Source organism: Hirundo rustica, chromosome 13, assembly GCF_015227805.2.
Source record: "Hirundo rustica isolate bHirRus1 chromosome 13, bHirRus1.pri.v3, whole genome shotgun sequence".
Taxonomy (NCBI): domain Eukaryota; kingdom Metazoa; phylum Chordata; class Aves; order Passeriformes; family Hirundinidae; genus Hirundo; species Hirundo rustica.
The window spans coordinates 18,054,629-18,078,287 of record NC_053462.1 but is presented as its reverse complement, the minus strand read 5'-3'; the positions used below and the strand labels follow the sequence as shown (position 1 = coordinate 18,078,287).

The 23,659-nt window shown below is 47.3% G+C and overlaps 2 protein-coding genes across 4 annotated transcripts; one reads left to right on the top strand and one right to left on the bottom strand.

Moving 5' to 3' along the window:
• The first annotated feature begins 1,398 nt into the window (after positions 1–1,398).
• Positions 1,399–11,311, top strand: INTS14 (integrator complex subunit 14). 3 transcript variants are annotated; one of them, XM_040077033.2, is made up of 12 exons: positions 1,399–1,582; positions 1,683–1,957; positions 3,142–3,249; positions 5,349–5,504; positions 6,509–6,627; positions 7,059–7,201; positions 7,921–8,013; positions 8,495–8,639; positions 8,893–9,026; positions 9,129–9,247; positions 9,616–9,681; positions 10,502–11,311. In XM_040077033.2, the coding sequence occupies exons 2-12, from the start codon at positions 1,736–1,738 to the stop codon at positions 10,751–10,753; spliced, it is 1,557 nt and encodes a 518-aa protein (XP_039932967.1). In that variant the 5' UTR covers positions 1,399–1,582; positions 1,683–1,735; the 3' UTR covers positions 10,754–11,311. The 3 variants fall into 3 exon arrangements, with proteins under 3 accessions (XP_039932967.1, XP_039932968.1, XP_039932969.1); XM_040077034.1 differs by lacking the exons at positions 1,399–1,582; positions 1,683–1,957 and adding exons at positions 2,229–2,362; positions 2,805–2,981; XM_040077035.2 differs by lacking the exons at positions 1,399–1,582; positions 1,683–1,957 and adding an exon at positions 2,270–2,426.
• A 157-nt stretch (positions 11,312–11,468) lies between these two features.
• Positions 11,469–22,577, bottom strand: HACD3 (3-hydroxyacyl-CoA dehydratase 3). The gene is made up of 11 exons (XM_040077037.1): positions 22,448–22,577; positions 21,966–22,008; positions 20,838–20,911; positions 18,621–18,785; positions 17,652–17,703; positions 17,185–17,295; positions 16,440–16,567; positions 15,849–15,961; positions 15,246–15,352; positions 14,357–14,488; positions 11,469–13,451 (listed from the first exon to the last, which is right to left on the bottom strand). Exons 1-11 carry the CDS (start codon positions 22,532–22,534, stop codon positions 13,375–13,377), a joined length of 1,089 nt encoding a protein of 362 aa, XP_039932971.1. The 5' UTR covers positions 22,535–22,577; the 3' UTR covers positions 11,469–13,374.
• Between the last annotated feature and the right edge of the window lie 1,082 nt (positions 22,578–23,659).

Below are 23,659 nucleotides of genomic sequence, written 5' to 3'. Positions count from 1 at the left end.
ATACCTTTGTCTGCTACCACAGGTTATTCTCACTGTGAGGGCAGGTGATTATCCCTCCACAAGCTCCTGGACTGAGGCACCAGCCATGGACATGGCTCACCCTCTGGCACTGGCCACATTAAATCACATTTATAAACACTTTTTAACAGGGCACATGGAGCTGCACATTGAGGCTCTCCTATGGCTGACAGGCCAGATGCCAGACAAGCAGCTCTGCTGGGTTTTGCCACAGTTTGTGTCTACTTTGCAATACCACAGAGAGGTTTAAAACTCATTAATTCCAGGAAGAATCCCTCGGGGCCTTTGCCAGGAGCACTGAGGCAGAGGGAGGGAGCAGGGACCTGGAGATGGTGCCCATGACTCTTCTGTGGCACTGATGAGCTGCAGCTCCACAGGTACATAACAACATTCCTGGCCAAGGATTTAACAGCCACAGCAATCTAATAGTCAGATTTACTGCAGGGGAATTAGAAAATTATGATTTGATTTTGGGTCCCCCATGCCAAGAAGGACATCGAAGTGCTGGAGCGTGTCCAGGGCAGGGAATGGAGCTGGGGAAGCGTGTGGCACGGCTGAAGGAGCTGGGAAAGGGGCTGAGCCTGGAGAAAAGGAGGCTCAGGGGGAATTTCTGGCTCTGCACAGCTCCTGACAGGAGGGGACAGCCAGGGGGGTCGGGATCTGCTCCCAGGGAACAGGGACAGGGGGAGAAGAAATGGCCTCAGGTTGCACCAGGGGACATTTAGGGTGGATATTAGGGAAAACTTCTCTACTGAAAGGCTTGACCAGCATTGGAACAGGCTGCCCAGGGCAGTGGTGGAGCCCTCACCCCTGGAGGGATTTAAAAGCTGTATGGATGTGGCACCTGGGAATGTACGTAGCTTACTGTAGCCTTGGCACTGCTGGGGGAATAGTGGGACTTGATGATCTTAGAGGACTTTTCTAAGATCAGCTAAACAGAATAGCTAAACTATTCTGTGACTCTGTTAATTTTAAAGCCAACTGTTGCCTGAACACAGTTTCAGGAGGACATCCCAGTTTTGCTCTGGAGTTTATTGCCTCCTGCCCCCCACCCACTCCCACACGTACAGAACCGGGAGAAGGAGGCGCATGGTTTTATCCATAAACCCTTCTCCACACACAGCGGTCATTTGCGGTTATATTTTCCCCATTCCGCCAGCACGGACACCCCACATTCCCTCTTCCCTCGCGGTGCGCGCCCTCAGGGGCCGCGTGAGGCGCGGCTCTTCCCGCTCGGGCCGCGCCACCCGGGGGAACGCTTTCCGTGCCGGACGCATGGCGGCGCGGCGGGCCGCGGTGTGCAGCGGCATTTCCCTTCCGCCGCCCTGCTCCGTGCCCGGCGCCGCCGCTCGGCCCGGCCCGGCCCGGCCCGGGAGCGCTCCGGGGGCAGTCCGCTGAGGGCCAACGCTTGTAGGGAGGGCTGGATCCCCGCCCGACCGCGCTCGGAGCGGCCGGGCTGCGCCCTTTCCCCGGCGAGGCTCGGCTCCTGTCTCCGGGCCTTGCGCTGCACCCGGCTGGAAATGCTGTGTGGGGTTCAGCGTGCCACGTTTTGAGGGGGAAAAGGGTAATTGTCGCTTCTCCCCGGGGTCAGCGTGAGGGGGCGAGACGCGTGGCTCCACAAGTGCAGCTCCGCTAATGATTTGTGCCTTTCCCTCCCGCTGCAGGCAGGCGATCCCGGCTGGTCCCGTCCGTGAGGGCGGCGGAGGAGCAGCTCGCCATGCCCACGGTGGTGGTGATGGACGTGTCGCTGTCCATGACGCGGCCGGTGTCGGTGGAGGGCTCCGAGGAGTACCAGCGCAAGCACCTGGCTGCCCACGGGCTCACCATGCTCTTCGAGCACATGGCCACCAACTACAAGCTGGAATTCACGGCCTTGGTGGTATTTTCATCCCTCTGGGAGCTGATGGTGCCTTTCACGAGAGACTACAACACGCTCCAGGTAGGGGTGGGAGCGCTTAAGACAATAAACCCTCTACATTTTTTTTAAAAATCGGCCAATTGCACCACCAGAGCACAGTGAAGTTGTGTGATTTGTTATCGCCCTGTGCACAGCGTCTTGAATTGAGTGGGTTTCTCCTCGTTTTAAGGGTAGGTGAAATCAGTGTGTTTGGAGCACTGAACTTTGCAGGTGAGCACTGGGGTGTGGCTGATGGACTCTGAAATGGGATGGAGTTAAAAATGGGGTGGAGGGAAGGGCTGCCTGATGAAGCTCTCCAGGTGGTTCTGTGATGTCCCTGGTTTCACATGTAGTTGTTGGTTCGCTCTTGATAAAAGATGCAGCCAACAGCACCATTTGGAAAGGCTTTGAGCCGAGAGATTTGGGGGAGAGGAGCTGCTGTTGAGAGTGTGTAGAAGTCAAAGCAGTGCAAGAATGAGAATAAGTGATCTTAGGCCTCGCAGATGTGGTGGTAAGTTGGGAGAAGGAAATGGAAAGGAGAGAGAGTGAAATTTCACATGACTGCAGTAAGGCCCTGGAGCCTCTGAATCCAGTAACAATTGTACATTTATATCTGACCCTCCCAGGCAGGAGGAAGTGACACATTGCTGTCACAGGGCACCGTGGTTTAGGTTTGTCCATTGGGCAAAGAGATTTTAAAAGCTGTTCTCTGTTATGTTTGTAGTTTAGCAGGAGAGTGCCAGTGCGTCCTCTCCAATTTATTTTCACTTCCCTAAGAGTTCATTCGAGGAGTTTTGCAAGCCAGAAGCCCAACCAGTCTCCTTTAGCAAGTTCATCTCACAGCTGCACCCTGGTGATGCTGTGTTAAGTGTGAGATTTTCACTTTTAGGAGAAAAGCTGGTTTTTGGATGCAGATGCGAGTTTTGGGTTTGTTACCCTCTCTCTGCCAAAGAGTTCGTGTGAGACAAACTCCCCATGGGCTCTGTGAATCTCTGAGAAGTTTGAGCTGCTCTGACACCTGCGAGGATTTTCTCAGCTAAATGTTTCCTGTTAGATGTTGCCTCAGGTTTTCACTTTTTTTTTTTTTTTAGATGTGCAAAGGTGTTTTTTCCCCTCTTAAAAAGCTGTGTTGATAATATCACAGCTCCTTCAAAGCATGAGGGGCTGCTGGGTGTCTCCTGGCAGGGATATTCCCCCAGCAGTGACTGTGGTGTTTGTCTTTGCAGGAAGCCCTGAGTAACATGGACGATTATGACAAAACCTGTTTGGAGTCGGCGCTGCTGGGGGTTTGCAACATTGTGCAGCAGGAATGGGGGGCAGCAATTCCTTGCCAGGTATGGCTGATTGCACTGGTTTGAGTTCACTGCATGTTTAGTTATCCCTGGAAAGGAGATTGGAACTTGGTGATCTTTAAGACCCCTTCCAGCCCACCCCGTCCCGTGATTCTGTGATTGATTCTGTTCCTGTGAGTTGCACATAGAAATGTAAACGTAATTTGAAAGTTTGAAACATTCTCAGGCATGTGAGAAAAAACACAAAGTTCTGTGCTGCAAAAACACAAAGAATTCGTATTTTGGCTAAACCTGCAATATGAACAGAAGGTGATCTTTATAAACATATTCAGCAGAAAACAAAAAAAGAGCCTGTTTCCTGCCCAATGTGTTATTGTAGTGGAATGGATTATAAAATGTGTCTCAGGGGCAGTGTTGTGCAGGCCTGGTGTTTGATCTGGATGCAGTCTGCTGTCCCAGGAGCCTCACTCCATTTGGAAAGGGTGTAGCCCCACATGCAGGAGCCTCTCCCCTCCAGTCCTTGATGCTTTCCAGGGCTTGTAACAATTCCAGCACTCAGCCAACAGCGTGGGGCTGCTGCTGAGTGTGTTTTGGTGTGAGTTCTCTCCCCAGTGAGTCATTTGCCATGCAGCTGCTCACACCCCGTTCAGCCCTCCAAGCTCTCAACCTTCCACATTTGCTGCCTCTTATGGCAGAGTTTGATTTAACCGTTGGTTTCCTGAACACTTGAGTTAAGGTCAGTGATTTTGCAGCTCAGTGAGCTGGGAAGAGGCCTGAAGCAATATTCCTTGAGGAGAAAAAGGATAGGAGTTTATTGGTTAGGCAGTGCTTCATCATCCAAAGGCACCTTGGAACAGCAAAAAACGTTCAAAGCAAAGAACAAGAAAGATGTGAAAACCAAGCACAGATTAGGCCTCAACTGTTTTGTCTCTCATTTGTGTCATAGCTCGTTTTACTGGCACTTCAGGAGCTGGGGTGGTGGGGGGCACTGGGGAATGGAATGTGCAGCCTTGGAGTAGTGGAAACCATCACTGGGGAGCACCAGTCCTGAGGAGACTGCGAGAGAGGCTGAGGATGAAGGGAGAGTGCAAATGTGGGTGTAGCAATTACACACGAAGTTTCAATTGGATTGGATTTTCCTTACCTGCCAGGCAGAAATCATGCCTGCTGTTGCCATGCAGCATGGAAGGAGCAGCTCTTTTCCTCCTCTGGAAGTGACTGGGTAACAGCTGAGTGTAAATAATCCCATTATTCAGTGTAATTAGTGCAGATTTCCTCAAGGATCGACTCTGGATGTGCAATTGAATGGAAAAGTGTGTGGTTTTGCTATAGTCGTTCTGCTGCAAAATGTGAGCATGCTGCAGCTGCGTTTGCAAAGAATTAAGGTCACTAAAACTACCCTTTTTTGAGGTTCTGCAGAGGAAATAGGCTTTATCATCCATCCAGAAATAAACCTGGAACCCTCGAGCCCGACAGCAAGAGGCTGTTTTTTGGCTGTGTGGCCACCGTGCTTCTAGTGTACACTTCAAAATGAAATGTATGAGATTCAAAATGCCAAGGAAACGTTCATTTGCCATGCACACCGTGTAAATCACGAGGGTTCAATCTTCAATTTCTCCTTTATGTGGGTTGGTTTTGGGTTTTTTTTTCCCCCCTGGAAATTTTGCTCACAGCTCTTTGCCCAGCTCAGTGCAGGAAATCGGGTGGGAGCGGGGATTTTGAGTGAGAGCAGGAAGGTGATGTGCTGTCCATGGACATGAAAGAAAGACAAAAGACTCCAAGTATTTCAGTAGGCAAAGAGTGTAGAAGGCTTTATTGTCTAATTCTTACCACCTTTTATAAGGTGTTCCCATACAGACTTGACACGATTGGTGAACAGGAACGACACCTCTCTAATCCCATTGGTGAAACTAGAGAAACAGCAAACCACCACCTGGAGAAAGGTGGTTTTGAGAAAGGATAGTTGTTTGGCCAAGATTGTTTTGAGAAGAGGCTTTCCCGAGAACTTTTCCCTAGGGAAGCAGTCAGCACTGCCAGCAGGCTAAAATCCCTTCGGAGTCAGAAATGTCGGGCGCGCAGCGTGCGGGTGTTGGGGTGCCCGGTGCAGCGGGAATTGTCTCCCGTGTCCCCTGTCCCCGCAGGTTGTCCTGGTCACCGACGGCTGCCTGGGCATCGGCAGGGGCTCCCTGCGCCACTCGCTGGCCACTCACAGCCAGCGCAGCGAGAGCAACAGGTTCCCGCTGCCCTTCCCCTTCCCGTCCAAGCTCTACGTCATGTGCATGGCCAACCTGGAAGAGGTGAGCTTTGTTCTTTGTTGGCCTTGGGTCGTTGTTGGTTTTCTCTGAACTAACGACCGGGTCAGCACAAGACATTGAGGTGATGTTCTTGTGCTTAAGGTTTAGTTGACATTCCGGTGCTTGGTTGTTGGGTGAAAGAGAATTTAAGGTTTATTATTGCACTGTTATTATCTGCTGTTACTGCATTATTGTGTTTGTAAGTCGTGTCAGTTTGTCCCTGGGGAATGTTACGGAATTTTAATTTCTCTGTTTATATTACTGCTGCATTAATTATCTTGAATGCTTTTGGGGCTCTTTTTAATCTACAGTTAAATTCTTGAATAAATGACTTGCGTTGCAAAGATGCTCAACGCTTAAAATGCAGTAGCTTTGTGTAGAAATGTGAGAGGGGAAAACTGAAGTCTCCAAGCCAGTGTTCAAACCAGCTTCCCTTAGTTTTGAAGGAAAGGTGTCAATTTTCTTCCTCCTTCCTCCTTCCTCCTTCTCTTGCGAATTTCAATCCCAGCTTAAAAAATCGTCACAGGAGTTAGAGTTCTGCTGCATAAACACTGTTTAAAAAGAAGGCCATTTGACTGATATTCCTAAGATTAAATTGTATTAATGGCATTGCTTTTGACTTGACACCTGTATTCTTGTGTCCTTCACAGAGAAGGGTTTTCTGCTCAGGCAGCAATGAGATACCTCAGCTTCATGGTATCTCTCAAGGATGATCCTTTTGATTAAGCTGGTTTGATTGAAGCAGTGTTTTAATCTCAAAATAACTGGGAAAATATTTAAAATAAATCATCTATTTCTGATAAGAGAAATAACATTCTCTTATTACTTAATAGAGACAAAGAATGTTGGTTTATTTGGAAAGGAGAGAGAGAACAAAAAAAATCATGGGAGCATCCAATCAGATGCTTTTTGCTGTGTTGTGTGTATTTTCTTTAAAAATACTGGTTAGTACAAAAAGAGAACAAAAAGAACACTCAACAAAAACGTTTCCCTTTATTTTTCTGCAGCTTCAAAGCACAGATTCCTTAGACTGCCTGGAACGGCTCATTGATTTAAACAATGGGGAAGGGCAGATTTTCACCATCGATGGCCCCCTGTGCCTGAAGAACGTGCAGTCCATGTTTGGGTGAGCACTCTTGTACATAACAGACCTTTGGGAAGGTCCCCAGTTGGTATCTCAAAAGGAAAACAAACACAAGAAGAAATCTGGTGATATGAGATGTTCTAATTAAACTCTTTTTTTATTATTATTATTATTTTATGATCTTGTTAGCTGTAATTTCATCTCGGCCTTCACTGGTTGTGGTCAATATTTATTTTAGTCGTTGTAACCAAACCATAGCATCTGTTTGTGCTTGGCAGATAGAAGACAGTAATTTCCATAATTACTGTTCATTTGCCATGAGTGGGATAATGCTGCTTTGTTTCATAGTTTAGCAACACTAGAACTATTGAATTAACTGTAGTTAAAAAATGTTTGGGAGCTAAATTAGCCTGCTTTAGACAAACTGTTTTCATTTGATGTGTATTATATTTTCCTTAATACCTGTGTTCTAGAAAGCTAATAGACCTGGCTTATACACCATTCCATGCTGTCCTCAAGTGTGGCCACTTAACATCTGATGTGCAAGTATTTCCCAGACCAGAGCCTTTCATTATAGATGAGGAAATAGACCCCATTCCTAAAGCCATTAATACAGGTAACAAATCTTTGATTGCTTTTTCACTAAAATCCATTTGATTTCTGCCCTTTCACTACCACCTCTGATCCTGTGTAGTTACTGCTTCCTCCACTTTGTCTCTGCAAGGATCAGTCTCTGCTTGTGTGATTTTTTGGTGTGTGTGTGTGACACCAGGGAACAAAAATATCATCGTGTTTCATCCATGTTTATGTGGTTAAAGGGCAGAGGCACTTTCAGAGCTCAGCGTGCCAATTTCGAGGGGTAGAGACTGGAAGACAGCCACAGGCTGCTTTCCATGAACACCCTCATGAGCTTCAGGGAGGAGAGATTATTTTTAAAAACAACTGTGCAAAGAAAAACCTTCCCAGCCCTCCTGTTAGTGGACACAGCTCCCATGAGCAGCAGGTGTTTGATCTTTCTCGTTTGGAATTTATAAGACAGCAGTGGATTGTGTTCAGTGTAACTATCAAGGTGCCCAGTTCTGTAACTGTCCAGCAGCACAACTCGTGGGCAGCTGTGTGTGCTGAAAATCATCTTCCAAATTGTGGTTTATGTATTTCTAACTTATTAACACCTTCACACTCCAGTTGAGTTTGAGTTCTCTTGGGCTGCCTTTAGTCATGGCTTCAGAAAACCTGGTGCTGTAAGAAGTGGTTAGGTTAAATTGCCTCTGAATACATTTCCAAATATGGATTAAACTGTCTTAAATCTGATTTACATCTTTTGTCTCCCTGCAGATCTAGAAATTGTTGGGTTTGTAGATATTGCAGACATTTCCAGCCCTCCTGTCTTGTCCAGACACTTGGTACTGCCCATTGCACTTAACAGAGGTGAGCAAGTTGGGTTTGTTTCTGCAAAAACTACTTTAAGCTTCCCTTGTAGTGTGGTTTAGACTGCAAGCACAGGTTTTCTGCTTTATCAAAATACCAGATGTCATATTTGTGTGACTGCATTATAATTAAAACCTTGGCCACAAGCTCTCTTACTTTCCATACCGTGTTCTGTGGGAAGTTCACAGAGGGACCGGGATCCTTACAACATCATTATTAATAGAACATGCTAAACTTACAGTTCAGAATAATAATGAGCCATGAAATTTGTGGTGCAAGATGAATATTTAATGCCCTTGAGTACAATGCAGTGGAATATTTATGTATCATTATTGCGCCACTTTGCCCCAGCAGTTCGTTCTGCAGCTGTTTGTTCTACAGAGGTATTAATTAACTCTTGCAGGCGGTGTCATGGAAACAGAACTGGTGTGTTTGAATTCATTCTCATGTTTTCTCTTTGTTTGCTTTGATTCTTCCCCAGAGGGGGATGAGGTGGGACCTGGGATCACAGATGACACTGAAGATGAGAATTCAGCTAATCAGATTGCTGGGAAAATCCCCAACTTCTGTGTTTTATTACATGGCAGCCTGAAAGTGGAAGGCATGGTGGCTCTCGTCCAGTTGGGGTATGGAGCTGGATGTCTGCCTGAAAAATCTCTTACTTTGCTCATTTAGGCTTTATTTATAAATTATGCTTATTTATATCTGTATTCTGTGCAGAGCTCTGCACTGCTAGAGTAAGCTGTGGATTTTTAATTGCAGATTTGTTTCTGTCAGTACAAATTGCAAACATTGAGCCTCCACAGAGTGAGAGGGAGGCACATTCTAGGCAGAGGGCTGGAAGATTTTCAGCCTTTGAGGGTTTGCTCTTTTCCACAGGCCAGAGTGGTATGGAATGCTTTATTCACAAGCTGATAGCAAGAAGAAATCAAACCTCATGATGTCACTCTTTGAACCTGGTCCTGAGCCCCTGCCATGGCTGGGGAAGATGGCACAGCTTGGCCCCATTTCAGGTACTGGTCACACTCCTCTGAGTAACTCTCGCACATTCAATGTTGTGTGAATGATCTTGGCAATTCTTAATTGCTAAATGTATGATTTGTTTTTTCTCCCAGACGCAAAAGAAAATCCTTATGGGGAGGATGACAATAAGAGCCCTTTCCCTTTGCAGCCCAAGAACAAGCGCAGCTACGCTCAGAACGTCACAGTGTGGATCAAACCCAGTGGCCTCCAGGTAATGATCAGGTTGTGCAGCTTTACCTGGGGCAGCAGGAGCCATCTCAGCAGGAACTGCACTCTGTGCATGTCTTGCCCATTTAATGTAATTGCTTTATTGCTTTTCTTTCATTTTTATAAACACTGCCTCTTTGCAATGTCATGATTAAAATGCAATCAGAAAGCATAACTTGTTTAATGAGAGCTGTGTCTCCAGTGGAGCATCTGGCTTGGTTTATTGGATTTAGTATAATTACCAGTTCTTTTTCAGCCTTTGTGAGACGGAGTCTTGTCAATGGTCAGGATAATTTATCCATAAAGAGTTGGGGGTTGTTCTGCAGCTTCCCCCAGAAGCTGCCAAGATTTTTGTTTTCTTTTTTTCTGCAGACAGATGTACAGAAGATCTTGAGAAACGCAAGGAAACTCCCTGAAAAAACACAAACCTTCTATAAAGTGAGTAACATTCCAGGCTGGCTCTGTAGTGTGGTGGTGCAGTTGACAGAGGAACCCACACTGTGTGTTCTGTTCAGGCTTGCAGTACTCTGCAAAAACTTCGACTGGTTAGGTGAGACAAGGGGGTCTCATTTCAATGGTCTGGCACTACATCTTCTGGCACAGATGTGTCATGTCACGAGTGCCCCTCATGACCTCTGCTGCTTTCTTGGTGAGCTTTTATGCTGCTGTCCAGGCAGAAATTAACTGAGGGATCAGAGAGGAGAAGAGACACAGATGTCATTCTGAGTCCTGAAAATGTCTCCTCCATTTTACCTAGAACTGAAGCAGAGAAAGACAAAGTTCCAGGCACATTTGGCCACACCATAATGATCCATAAACTGTGGCTGGATGTAATTATTCCTCTTGCAAGCTTAGTGCTGAAGCAGTTTGGTATTGCAGCCTCCAGAGACTTGATGGATGCATACCCTGCCTAAGTGCACATAAGCACTGTTCTGTTTATAGGGAAGAAAAATCGATGTATCTACATTTTACTGGACACTGTGGTTAAAGGCAGCAGTCAGTGAAGCCTAAGCTGGAGCCCTGCTGGGGCACAGACAGAGCAGGTACAATAGCTGAATGCACAAAAGGAACAAGTGGAGGTTTATAGGAGAGGATCAAGGGAAGACCACCGTTACCATCTTCAGCCCCGATTTCTATCCATGAGCAGCTGTGCAGTTCCCAGCAGCTGCACTGTAACATCACCTTTAAAGACAGATGTAGCAAACCTTTGATGTCGAGGCTCAGAGCGGCTTTAAAAGGAGCTTTGTGTCTTTTGCAGGAGCTGAATCGTTTGCGAAAGGCAGCTCTGGCCTTCGGCTTCCTGGAGCTGCTGAAGGGCGTGGCAGACATGCTGGAGCGGGAGTGCACGCTGCTCCCCGACACCGCCCACCCCGACGCCGCCTTCCAGCTCACACACGCGGCCCAGCAGCTCAAAGTGGCCAGCACCGGAGCCTCGGAGTACGCTGCCTACGATCACAACATTGCTCCTCTGCAGACAGACTTTTCCAGTAGCAGCACCGAGAGAATGTGAAGTCTCCGTTTTGGAAGCTTCTCGAGATTAAGGTTCAAGTGGTTCAAATTTTATTCTGTTTATTTTGTAGGGCCTGTTCAGTCGCTTCCTATCCGAACGGAGAAGTTTTGCATCAGTGCTCTCTAAACAAACGTAGCTCGTTTGTGGTGGCTTTTAGTCAGACCTGGAAACTGTGGAAAGTGTTCCAAACCCAGTGATGGTGTTGGATGATGGGTGGGAGTTATTTGGTACATGGGAGGAGAGAAAAAAAATGCCATTGGAGGCAGCTCTTGGGTTTTTGCCTCCCCAAAATGCAGTTACTATGTAACTGAAATCTCTGGTGAAAGTATCCTAAAAGGCAGCTACTACACTTTAAACATCAACTTAATTAGTCTAAAGAAAGGTGTGAGAAGCACCCTGCACGATCAGATACAGAGCTGATTTTGGGGTGTTGGCCCTGACTTTGTACTGAGCATTATCACTTGCAGTGCAGTGCTTATGCTTCTGAAAGTAACTCGATCTTGGGACACATGGTTTTCTATTTGCATAATACAAATAAAGAGTAATTCTTCATGAAAATTTGAGTTGGAATTGTTCCATTTTCATAGCAACCAGGCTGTGTGGTCCAAAACACCGACCTGGTGAAGGCTGTTTATCTTAAGTTAGATAAACAAATTATACAACTTCTCAGAAAGCTGTATAATTTGAAAGAACAAACAACTGAACTAAAGCAAAATTTTGGTTGTAAATCTTTATTAATAGAAACACATTCTTTCTGAAGGACTAAAATTCAGTAGTGTAAGATCCATGACAGCTTGCACTAGGTACCACAATTTCACTGATGAGTACATACAGATTTCATAACAGAGGTTTAAATGCCCAGCGGAGAAATTAAAGTATGAAAGTGATCCTTGCTGTTCTGTTACTCAGCTAATTCAACCCTTTCACATACTTCAAACATAGGTACAGTGTGTGCTAAGTGAAATATTGTGTAAATAGTGCTCAACTCTCCTGAGTAAAGTAGGCTGTGCTTCTCCTCAAGAGAAGTTGTATCACGCCTCTTGTTGACAGAACACAATTTGTGAAATGCAGCATGGAGCTTGTACTGCTTCTTTGTTAAAGTCTCCTTATAACACTAGTTCATTTACAGTAACAAGCACGGGGTCTGTATCACAAACCTTCTGCTGTTTGTTACTTTTAATATATATAAAATAATTTTCTGCAGGGTTCATATTGTTTTACAGTAGAAAAAGATAAAGAGTAACATGGCACTAAGCTAATCTCAGCTTCAGTGTCTGTTCTGGATTGCTGGCATTGCTCTGCAGTGCCCTGGGCAGTGGCAGTTGGGAAAGAACCTGTTCATAACCACAGTACAGTTTAGAGTAAATTTCTGTTCATTTCTGAACTGGGTTAAGGAGGCCAGAGGAATCTGGGATTAGCTACGGGAAGGTCGGTGTGAAGAAGGACATGCTGAAATAAAGTCAGTTGAGCCAGAGGTTTCCAGGTGAGACAGCAGCTGACCTGAAATGTGGGGGGAGCTTTGCTGTGGTGGTGGTGGTTAAAGCAAGCAAAGAGAAGAGGGTCCTTCAAACCCTGTGTGGGACCTCCCTTACTAAGATTTGATAAGTGCTGTCTAAATAATACGGTTTATTTGATGCCTTGCTCCATCCCCCAGGGACCAGTCAAACCACACACACCAACTCCTCTGCTGCACCCCAAATGCAGGTAGAAAAGTGACTTTGCTGCCTTGCTGAAGGCTGTAAATACAGGAGCCACAGCCCCACCAGGACGGATCAGAGGGGCCCCATTTCCCATGGGAATTCCACATTCTCCATCTGCATGGGTTGGATGGAGTTCTGGTGGGGTTCACGTGCCAGGGGAAAGCTGGTACCTATGCTCTCTTGTTTCGTTACGTTTCAGTGCTTGCTCTACCAACCAGGAGAGCGTTTCTGCCCTCAGGGACAGCTTCCTTTCCCTAATGACTGGATAGGATGTGTTGCTACAGGAATACACATTGCTGTGGTCCACACAGAGCTCCTATTCTGTTAAGGCTCAACTAGAAGCAAGTTGGAAGCACTTAAATCAGCATTATCTACTTCCAGTTTTAATTCTTCACCATCAATAATGCTGCAGAAGAAAGGGGAGGGGTGTGTGCTGAGCAAGTTTATCCCAGTGGTTGCTAAACACCCAAACACTGCACAGTGGCCTCAGACTGTGCCTCCTCCTGCCATCAAGATGCCTCCCAGGAACAGCAGGGGCCAGCTAAGAGCATATCCCACATCAGAAGCCCTATCTGCATGCAATATTGAAAGAGCAAATCTCCAATTAAAAGATAAACACTATTTCTAGTTAGTGCTGCTCCACTGATTATAAGCATATCATATGCAGATAATAGGATTTCTTTCTAATATGCTGGTTGACAGGATACAAGTTTAAATGTTCAATGGTAAATGCCATGCATAGATGATGCAAAGGGAACAAAATCCAGTATAAGGGAATGTTACCTGAATTCACTATGAAATCATGAAATCTAGCCTGGTCGTTTCATTTTACAAAATTCTTTGCACTACAGTGGGTAAAACCATAAGAATTAGAGGCTTATCTTGTCCCCAAGTGAGATAAGAAAGCATTGCAGTCCTGCTTCACTTCATCTTTCTCTTCTTTGGTCCAAGGTGCTGTTTCCTTTGCTTGTAGAGGTGACGGAAGTTTACAAATACCCCTGGAAAAGAATGAAGTGTTTAGGTAGGACATCACTTCATCTTCTTATGCTAAATAGCTGTACCAAATCTAAAGAAAAAATACCAGAACCCAACCACCCTGACCACCACACAACAAAATAAATGACTTAGGGGTGTGTGTAGCAGTGAAAGCTAATGGAAGTGTTTTCTTGCTGGCTGAGGCAGGAGATGCTGCACAGGCTGTTTGGTAAAGGCTGGTTTGTCCCCTTTAAGAAGTTGTGACACCAGCTGTGCAGAGCTAAGGAGGATGAACCAGGTATTTCAGAGTGAAACTCAGCTGAAGGGTGGCTTTAAGCAATGTCTGTGAGCAGGAGAAATCCAGTGAAAGTTCAGTTTAATGTTCTCATTAGATTGTGGATACCCAGCGTGGGTGTGGGTACAAGAAAGTTAAATGTGTTTACAAATGTAACACCAGAAACCAAGTATGTCTCAAGCAGGTTTTCTTCTTTAAATACACTATTTAAAGAGAGTTCTATACTGTTTCCTGGAAAAAGGTGACTTCACATTGCATTTGTGATTATAATGCAACATTTAACTAAATTACTTTACTTTGAAATTATGTTTCCATTGCCACTACAGCATTCCAAATGTCAAAGAGCCCATAAAAGGTGAAACTAAGTATACTATGGTTATAAATACATGCTAAAATTATTCCTTTTACCCAAGTTTATGCTGCTAATTTGTACCCAAGATCACCTTTTTGGAGGGCTAATCAGAGCTCCCCTCCATCACTGACAAATTTACATGAACAATCCACAAGGATAATGCAATTTTGTGTTGCCATGGTCCCCAGGATGCAGGAATTTCATTTTCTTTGAAAAACCAAGTTATTCAGGGGAAAGTGGCCTTTTTATTTCAATATTGAGAAATATCATTAAAAACTTACCTAAAAACAAGGCTATAAGATATATTTGAAGCACAAATGGAAACTGGATTGTGACGTTCAGTGGATTTGGCAATCCCAGGCTAAATTTCCCCGTTTCACTGAAGATTGGAATGGACTGAACAATACAGACAGCTGAAAGCAGAAGGCCACCATCATTACCAGGCACAGATATAATATATAATTACCCAGCCCACACCAACTGTTTGTGCATAGTCCCTTCTTATTTGCCAGCGCTGATTAATGACAGCAATTTTGAAGGTGTTGAACAGCAGCAGGGTGGGAAGCACCTTTGTGAGGGGGTGCAGCAGTGAACCCTCCTGGTGAGACTCTGTTCTCACGCACAGCTGCAGCCCCAGGGCCTGTGCCAGCAGGATTTGCCATCCAGAAATACCCCCAGCAATGAAACAGGCACACTCCTCCCCTGCTCGGTGTTGGGCAATGCCCAAAGCTCCTCCTGGCTCACAGACACGGGTTTGCAACACAGCAATAAGCCCCTGCCTGTCCTCTGCAGTGATTTACGAGATAATAGCAAGACCTGGGAGCTGGTGCGAACCCAGGCTAGGCTGAGTCAGGCCCAGCAGAGGGAAGTGAGCACTGGCATCCTGTGCACCTTGTTCTTGTTCCATTTGTTCATGAAAGCCTTTGTTACCTTCACTTCCCCCTCCAGAAAGGGAGTCTTTCCTCCAAAAGGAAGACTTCTTTCATATCAATTCGAAAATATTATTTGATTCGGTACGAAAGACGAAATGCTTATATTTGGTTCACCTCAAAGCAAATCTATTTACCTGTTGATCTATTTTACTATTTTAAGTCCAGCTGCCAAAAAAGACATTAGAGTTATTTTCCCAGCCTCTAATTCATTGTTTAGTAGACTGTTTTAAGGAGATACCTTCTGCCAAGCCCCCTAAGGGGTAGAGAGGGATCCAGACTGTGTAACGGAGCCAGGTGAGGGGTTTCCATTCAATTCCAATGCAGGAAAGCATGTAATAGGGATACCTACAGTGTGAGGAGAAACAAACACTTTCAAATGGAAACCGCTACTAGAATTAGTCTTGTGTATATAAACTGTGTGCTCAACACAATTCCCAAATGACACAAGAATATTCAAGGCATTGTCCCTGTGGATGATGATGGACACGTGGATTTTGGGCAGCTCACAGAGCTCAGGCCATTCTGAACACAAGTATGAAGGCCTGGCTGCCTAATAAACCTTTCAAAATAACTTCTTTTCAAAGATGAAGACCTCATTTAACAATGGAAATTCAAAGCAACAAAGAAATAAAGCAACAGGGCCGGATCACTTTCAGACTCTAGCCCTGCCTCAGCTTTTGGCAGATGAAGGAAGGCTTTGAACAGTCCATGACTCAAGGAGCTTTTACCCTCTGGGGCCAACTCTTCCAAAAAAATACAAAGATCAAAATCTTCTTTACAGAGTTATTGGAAACAGCCACTTTGTTCTGTGCACACTTGGTAGGAAGAAAATCCCACTAACCTGAACAGCTCAGTGATACTCCAGAAATAAAATATGAAGAACACCACAGGTTTGCTCTGCATTTCCTCCAAGGTTCCAAGGATAACAAACAAAACAAAGTTTCTTCCAAATACCTATTAAAGAAAAACATATTAAGGAACGTTGACTCTTCATCAAAAGAAAGGGCAAGTCCTTGCTGTCAGAAACACAAGATTTCTGTTCCTCACACATCTGAGCTCACAGCTAACTCACAGCTGAGCTGTGACCTGCTCTGTATTTAGGTACAATCCAAGGCATCCAGTCTTAAATCGCATTTTTATGCACAACAAGCACAACCAGGATAAAAAGGGCACTGGCACCAAATCAAAACCATGTACTTTTATCAGCTTCTTGCTTCTGCTCTCCTGCACTCCCTTACCCAGGTGATGGAAGGAGACAGCCAGCCTGTCACAGCCGAGACTGGGAAGTGTGGATTCCTGCCTCGTGAATAAGAAATCCTCTAGTCCAGTGCCAGTGAGGTTGCATCACTTGTTTTAGGAGAGTCTCAACACTTGTGTAAAATAAACATTTACTTTAAACGTAAGAGCAGGGAGAAGAATTTAAAAGTATTACCTGCACTACAGAAGGTATCAGCGGTGATCTGACCAGTCCTATCAGTGAATTCATGATCTCCATTAATGCCAGGGTCTGACAGAAATACATCATGTCAGAAATAGTGTGAAATGTGTCATAGAAGGAATCTGTAAGACACAGGAAACCAATCATTTTAGAGAACAACTGAATTTCCATGTTCGGGAAGCTGGTGCAGCAGCACAGCTTTGATAACAGGATTCTAGTTATATTTGAGAAAAACATGATGCATAATTACGTAAGTTCTTTATAGGCCTTATCTTGAACTCACAGCAGTTGGGCCAGAAATGCTGCTCCATTTCACACACAGAAGGATCAAGAGCTATTTCAGTAATTGCTTTACAAAAAAGGCAGTGGTGTTGTACCTCAACAGAATGGATTGTTCTTGCTTCAAAAACAAAATATTCTGTCCAGATCGTTTTCAAAAACATTATCATTGCAGGGACAGAGACATTTTGCTTCAGCTGATTTTGTTAGAAGCAATCCTGGCAGAGCACAAGTCTCATTCACAGAGTACACAGCTGTGATTTACAAGGGGACAGTATTTTCCTGCCCTTGACACTTTGATGACCTTTGAAAGGCTTTCCTTGTGCTCTTTGGCAATGCACTCATGGTTGCGTTCCTAAATATGTCTCCCTTTAGATTCTGCTATTTAAAAAGTCTTAAAAACAACACTGAGAATCAACTCAAATCCTCCAATATAAATAAAGCAGTGCTCATTACTTGCCTTTTCCTAAGATGAACAGTCGTACTGTCATGTTCACAAAAATCCAAGAGAATCCCAAAAACTGTACAAGGTTATACATGACCAGGTATCCCTTCTTCAGGTGTTTGAAAGCTAAAATCAACAATAAATACATCAGGTGAGCAGAGTACAATGGTAACAGAGCTGCAAACCAGGCTTTCTGAGAATAAAGCTTACAAGGAAAAGGGAAGTTATTGATTGTGATAAAAGCATCGTTTGGTGCACTGGGGGTTCTGCTTCTGCCAGAACTCAGTTCTTGGTAGTTAGATTTTTGACATTCCTTGGGAACTTCAGTCCATTTTTATTAAATTTCTAATAGCTCACAATATAAAGATCCCCCTCAAGATACACAAAGCCACTTAAAATTGCTCCTTACGAGTCGAGGTTCACAAAGTGTGAACAAACTTTATAAATCCCACTTTACCCACTAAAGAGATGCAGTTACTTACGGTCCTTTGGGACTCTGGATTCTATTTTCATTTTGTTAATCTTTTCTTCTTCCTTAAGATGAAGGATAAGGTTTTAAAGACTTACTGTAATTAGCAAGCGATTTGTTAACTATACTACTGCAAAGCTAGTGGATTTAAAACTCAGCCAAGCAGCTAGTAGCTAGAAGGTTTGAATTTTCACCAGCATAAAACAGCACATTCATCACCCAGAAATTAAAGTACAGTAAAAGCCAGAGGGTGTTAACCAGTTATCCTGCCCTCACCATGTGGTTTGTTCTGGTAATTAGATGCTTTTGCTGAAAAAGCCTCTGCTTTCTGTGTTAATTCTCAGTTATGACTGTGCTGTTTCTTGCATGACCCACCAGTAACCTGAAGAGAACAAAGAACATCCAGCCCAGGTTCTCTGCCTGCCTTTCCCAGTGCTCCTGGGTCCTGGCACTGCAGGGCCCCTCCCTGCTCCGTGCTCTCGTGGCTGCAGAGGGGAACAGGGCAGTGTTTGTTGTGAAAGGGATTCGCAGGAATGTTCAAGTCTTTTCCAAGTCCATCTTGCACCTCCCCATCGCAGTAAGCTGCTCAAGCTCACCAGATGGTGGGAATGCAGCGGCAGGGCCAGCCCAGGGGCTCAGGAAAGCCTCAGCAATCCCAGCTTCCCACACAAACCATGCCCAGGACTCAGTCCTTTGGGCTCCACGTGGCAGAGTGACATGATCCTCTATGGATCAGGACACCAGGCAAGGGGCACATGCAAGGAGCCAGCACACAGCCTCCAGTTCCAGTTCTAACCAGAAATGTGGCTATTTCCAAATTCCTGCTGACAATTTGAACCACTTAACCAACTCTATATAAAACAGCAATAACACTCAGCATGCCAGGCAACTGGTAAATGAAGAATGCAGGTTCAGGCAGAGGAGAACAGCTGTCCTTTCTTTGTAACTGTCAGCACAAGCTACAGGTGCCCACAGGACTGACCTTCTCCTTCAGCTCCATTTCAGCATCCGACTCGTCCAACCAGCGGTCGAAATCGGGCGCCAGGAAGAGCGGGCGCTTCTCTTGCTTGGTCAGCCTCTCCCACCAGTTACTCTCTTTCTTCTGCACAGTGATGTTCAGCTGCCTCTGGGTCATCCTGCACACAGGCTGGGGGCAGACACATCAGTGAAAGTCTGAAGAAACAAGCTCTGAGACTGAGTTGATACCCAAGCTCCCCTTATCAAGGAGGAGGGATGACACAACTGCTGTAGCACAAACGTTTCTCTGCCACCCAAGGCACAGAAGGAAAGGGCAGTCCACTTGAAGATGGCAGCTGTGATGGTTGCAGGACTTGACGAGCAGCCTGCCCATATCACAGCACCACTGCATCCCACCACAGAGCTAGCAGAGACCCCAGTGCCAGCCTTCTTATTCAGAACCCCTGATCTTGGCTTTACACCTTCTTGCACTTAGTACAGTGAGCCACCCACCTCCTCTAGCCAGCAGTAAAAATAACACTGCCAGCAGCCACAGGTGCATGTCTGAACAGGGGACCCCATGTGACACCTGCTGCAGTGAGACAAGGAGCTAAGAGCCTTAGGGAACACCTGGAGACAAGGTGAGCTGAGAGACCAGCAGTGTGGTCACTGCCATCCCACCTGAGAGTGGCAGCCCAGCACTATCACACTGGAGCCCACGGCACTGTCACCTTGGAGCCCACGTCACCTTGGAGCCCACGTCACCTTGGAGAGCACGGCACTGTCACCTTGGAGCCCACGGCACTGTCACCTTGGAGCCCATGTCACCTTGGAGAGCACGGCACTGTCACCTTGGAGCCCACGGCACTGTCACCTTGGAGCCCATGGCACTGTCACCTTGGAGCCCACGGCACCCTGGAGCCCACCCTTCTGACCACCGAGGCTGCTCCACGTGGCCCTGCCTCTCAGACCAGCTGAGACTGCTGCAGGAGCTGCACTCCAAACTGAGCACGTTACACCAGCTCTGCTCTGTCAAGGCTGGCTGGATGCTCCTCAGACATCTGAAGGCTGCAGCTGTAATTTACAGTTACCACGCCTCGTCCTTGCCTGCCACAGGCTCCATTTCTCACTGCTGGCCAGCCTGGCACCAGCAAGGGGAACTCACAGGGTACATCAAAACTAAAGGAGAAAAGCCTGGATTGTGATACTCCCTGGCCCTGACTGTCTGTAGTTACACCGAGTTCAGTCTGTTCTCCAGTCCCTCCACAGTGACTCAGAGTGATGATTTTTGGAAGGAGGCTGCTCTGCAGAGGCAAGGACCTGCCTGCTAGGCCTGGCTCACAGCAGAGCCTGTGTCTGCCAGCACAGGAGACAGGCACAGGCTGAGACAGGCACCTCTCCCACACCGTGGGCCAGGCAGATGACAAGGCAGTGACCAGACCCTGGAACCAGGAGCTGTTTGCTGTCTGCCACTCCACAGCTGGCAGGAGCCACGGCAGAAACGTGCCTGCTGACAGAGCCTGGAAATTCACCCTCCAATGGTCTCCTTCCCTGCCAAAGAGCAGAGGTGAACGGTGGCTCCTGGTGTGACTGGAGCTATCCCAAACTCAGCCAGGAACAAGCAGCACGAATCCTGCCCCAGGAGCAAAGCCCAAGTCCTCCTGTGCCCCTAACAGCTCTGAGAGGAAGGGACAGACCTCACAGCCACCTGTGAGTAACACAGAGGGACGGATCTTCGAGCCAAGCTCTTTCCACTCAGACGGCAAAAGGAATTAAGGAAGGATTTCTGCAACAGGAGCCACAACATATCACAACCTAAGAAATCTGCTCAAGCCAGAAATACAAATTCTCCTGACTCTCTTCTTTTGTCCAGCTACAACAGAAGCCATGTAATATCACACTGACTGCACAATATTCCCCTGATCTCCAGTCAAAGTTACATCAGACAACACAGTGCCAGATTCTCCCATTATTTTGCTGCTTTAAGTCCTTTAAAAAACTTACAGCTGCTGTGTAACAAGTGACAAGCCTCTACTAAAGCTGGTCCATGTGAACACCAGCTCCAGAGAGGTGATTTGCATTAAGACAACACAATAGCACACAGGACTGCCACAATGGCTGTTACAGAGTTACCAGAAAAATTTAAACAGTATATTGGGAACTTCATGCACAGCCATTTTCCTTTCAAGTTCTTCAAAATTTACTTTTTCTTTGCAAGAATTAGAGAAGTAAAAATACCTACTTTAGGCTCGACTGGCTCGAGGAATTCGATCTCAAATTCATAGATGTTGTCTCCTTTGGCACCGTGACCCTGGGCTAAAAGACAAGAATTGACAGTGAGTGCGAGGTTCCACACGCTCCACCTGCAAAGGATGCTTTGTACACAGAAATATCCAACACTAATTCACAGCACTTTCTTCCTGAGAGGCAAGAGGAAACCACACAATAACAGGGAAGACATCAAAATGTTGCCTGGAGGGGCAGATGGAGGAGTCAGCTAAAACCGCTGTAAGTCTGCACCACGCTGGAAAAGGGTACCTGCTGCAGGAAGGCAGCGTGTCAAATTCCCAAAAGAGGGGATCAAAAGGCTGCTCATGGATAACTGAAATCCAGCTGAAAATCTCCTACCTCTGGGGGATCCAGCCTCTGCACAATGGAGCACCCAGGGAGATGGGTGCTGCTGGGTGTGTGTGTAGGAGGGTGATGTGGGGAGCCTCTCCCAACAGCACAAGGGCACTTATCAGAGTTCATTTGTCATCTCCCACATTGATCCTGTCCCCGGAAGGGCTCCAAAACTCCGCACACCATGTTTAATTCCCAGCCTTCCACACCGTAAACTGATCCCAAAGGGAACATGATGTGCAACACCCTCCTATCAAATGGCCTGGCTGCAGCTCACCAAGGAGGCAGCAGCTCCTAATGAGACATCTTAAAAAATTCTGTGATGCTGGAATGTGCATCTGTCCAGCTGCAAAAAACCCATCTTTCAGGGTGAGATCTGCTATAGTTTCCAAATGGAGCACTAGTTCCTGATGTGGAGGCTTGATAAGAATTGCACACAAGGTCTTTGTGAAAGGAAAAACTGCTGCGAGTTATCTCCAGGGTTTGGGATGGGAAGGATATATGGAAATTCCACTGGTATTTAAATATGGGGAGGTTGGGGTTTTCTTGTTAGATAAGATAGGGCCTGTTGCGGTTACCAGGGCTGGAACACAGAGGGCTGTGGGTGGGAGTGTGGCAGATCTGAACGTGCCCGGCACCGTGGCTCCTGCCACTGATGGGAACCAGGCACCCCACGATGGGGACAACTGGGACAGCGGCAGCCCCGGGGTGCGGGCCAGGCTGAGACACCCCCCGATGGAGCCCCTACCTCTGAAGTGCAGGACATTGTCGGTGATGGTGATGTCCGGGTTCTGCGGAGGGAGAACATGCATTAGCTGGCAGCTTACGGACCCGCGGGGGTCAAGCGCACCCACTGCCGGCCCCACGCCTGCACAGCCCTTCCCGGAGCGCCGAGCCCCGCTGCGAGACCCCCCCTCTGCCGCTGCCCCGGGGGAATCCGCAGGTCAGTCACCCCTGGGTGCTCCCCGCCCGCCGGTGAGCCCCCCCGAGGGTGTCCCGCAGGTCACTTCCCCTCGGGGGTCCCGCAGGTGACCTTTCAGGTGTCCTGCAGGTGATTTCCTCCCGGGGTCCCCCAGGTGAGTCTCCCCCCCCCCACACCCAATCCCTCACAGAAGTCACCCCCCGGCTGTCCGCAGGTGTTCCCTCCCGGGCGTCCCCAGGTCAGTCAGCCCCCCACCCCCGGCAGGCAGGCGAGTGTCCCCGGGTGTCCCCGCCGTGTCGCAGCCGTACCCGCACGTCGCTGAGGTCCACGCGCAGGAAGAGCTCGCGGTGCCGCTGTGCCCAGTGCACGTGCGGACGCAGGCTGGGCCCCGCCATCGTCCCGGCCCGCACCGGCCCCGCGGCGCCCCCGCGCCTGCGCGCTCCCGCCGCCGCCGGGCCGGCCCCGCGCCTGCGCGCGCCGCCGGGGGCGGGAGGGGCGGTCCCGGCCGGGCACCCTCAGGGGGTCCGGGGTCCGGATTGCTTAGAATCGCTGAGCTACGGCATTGTCAACCCTCACAGATCCAACCTAAGCATTCCCAGCGCTGCCGAGACCACCGCTAAGCCGTGCCCTCACATCCCTCCTGTGTGGGGACTCTGCTGCTGCCCCGGGCAGCCTGTGCCAATGTTCAACAGCACTTTCTGTGAAGAAATTTTCCAATATGTCCAAATAATTCTAACTAAACCTCAAACAGTCCAAACCAAACCTCTCCTGGCACAACTTAAGCCTGTTTCCCTTGTCCTGTAGCGTGTTACCTGGCAGAAGAGACTGACCTCATCTCAGCCATGATAAAAATTTAGAAAATAGCAGTCCTGCAGCCGTGAGGGCCAACTTGTTAAAACTCTTACACTATAATTATTATATGCCACAGAACCTTCTGCTGGCCAAGCACTGGCACAGATTGTCCGGAGAAGCTGTGGCTGCCTCATCTCAGAAGTGTCCAAGGCCAGGTTGGATGGGGCTTAGAGCTGATTTAGGTGGCCCTGCCTATGGTTGGAACTGGATGAGCTTTAAGGTCCCTTCCAACCCATGCTATTCCATGATTTTATGACAATAAGGCTAAAAAAGGACAGCATGGACTTGTTTCCAAAAAGGCTACCACTCTCCCTCAGCAGCTCACACAAGGGCCCCTCACACACGGCCATCGTCATTCCAAGAGCAAATCCATCCTCCCTCAGACCCATCTTGACGTGGCCTCTCGAAGCCTCAGGGTTTTCCCTGTGAATCTCTGGTGTGGAGTCACCAGGTCCATGCCCAGCCTGCCCCTGGGTGGAGGATTCCCACCCTCTGCCAGCCCCAGGTGCTGTGAAGCTTCGGCAGAAGTTCGGGTGAGCTGTAGCGATTAGTCCCCTGGAGGTTTTATTTCAGAAAACGAACTCCACAGACCCTTTGGGGCAGCGTGTGGGGAAAACCAGCCCTCAGATCCCAGTGTGACCCAGAGCTTCCACCTGCAGGTGCATATA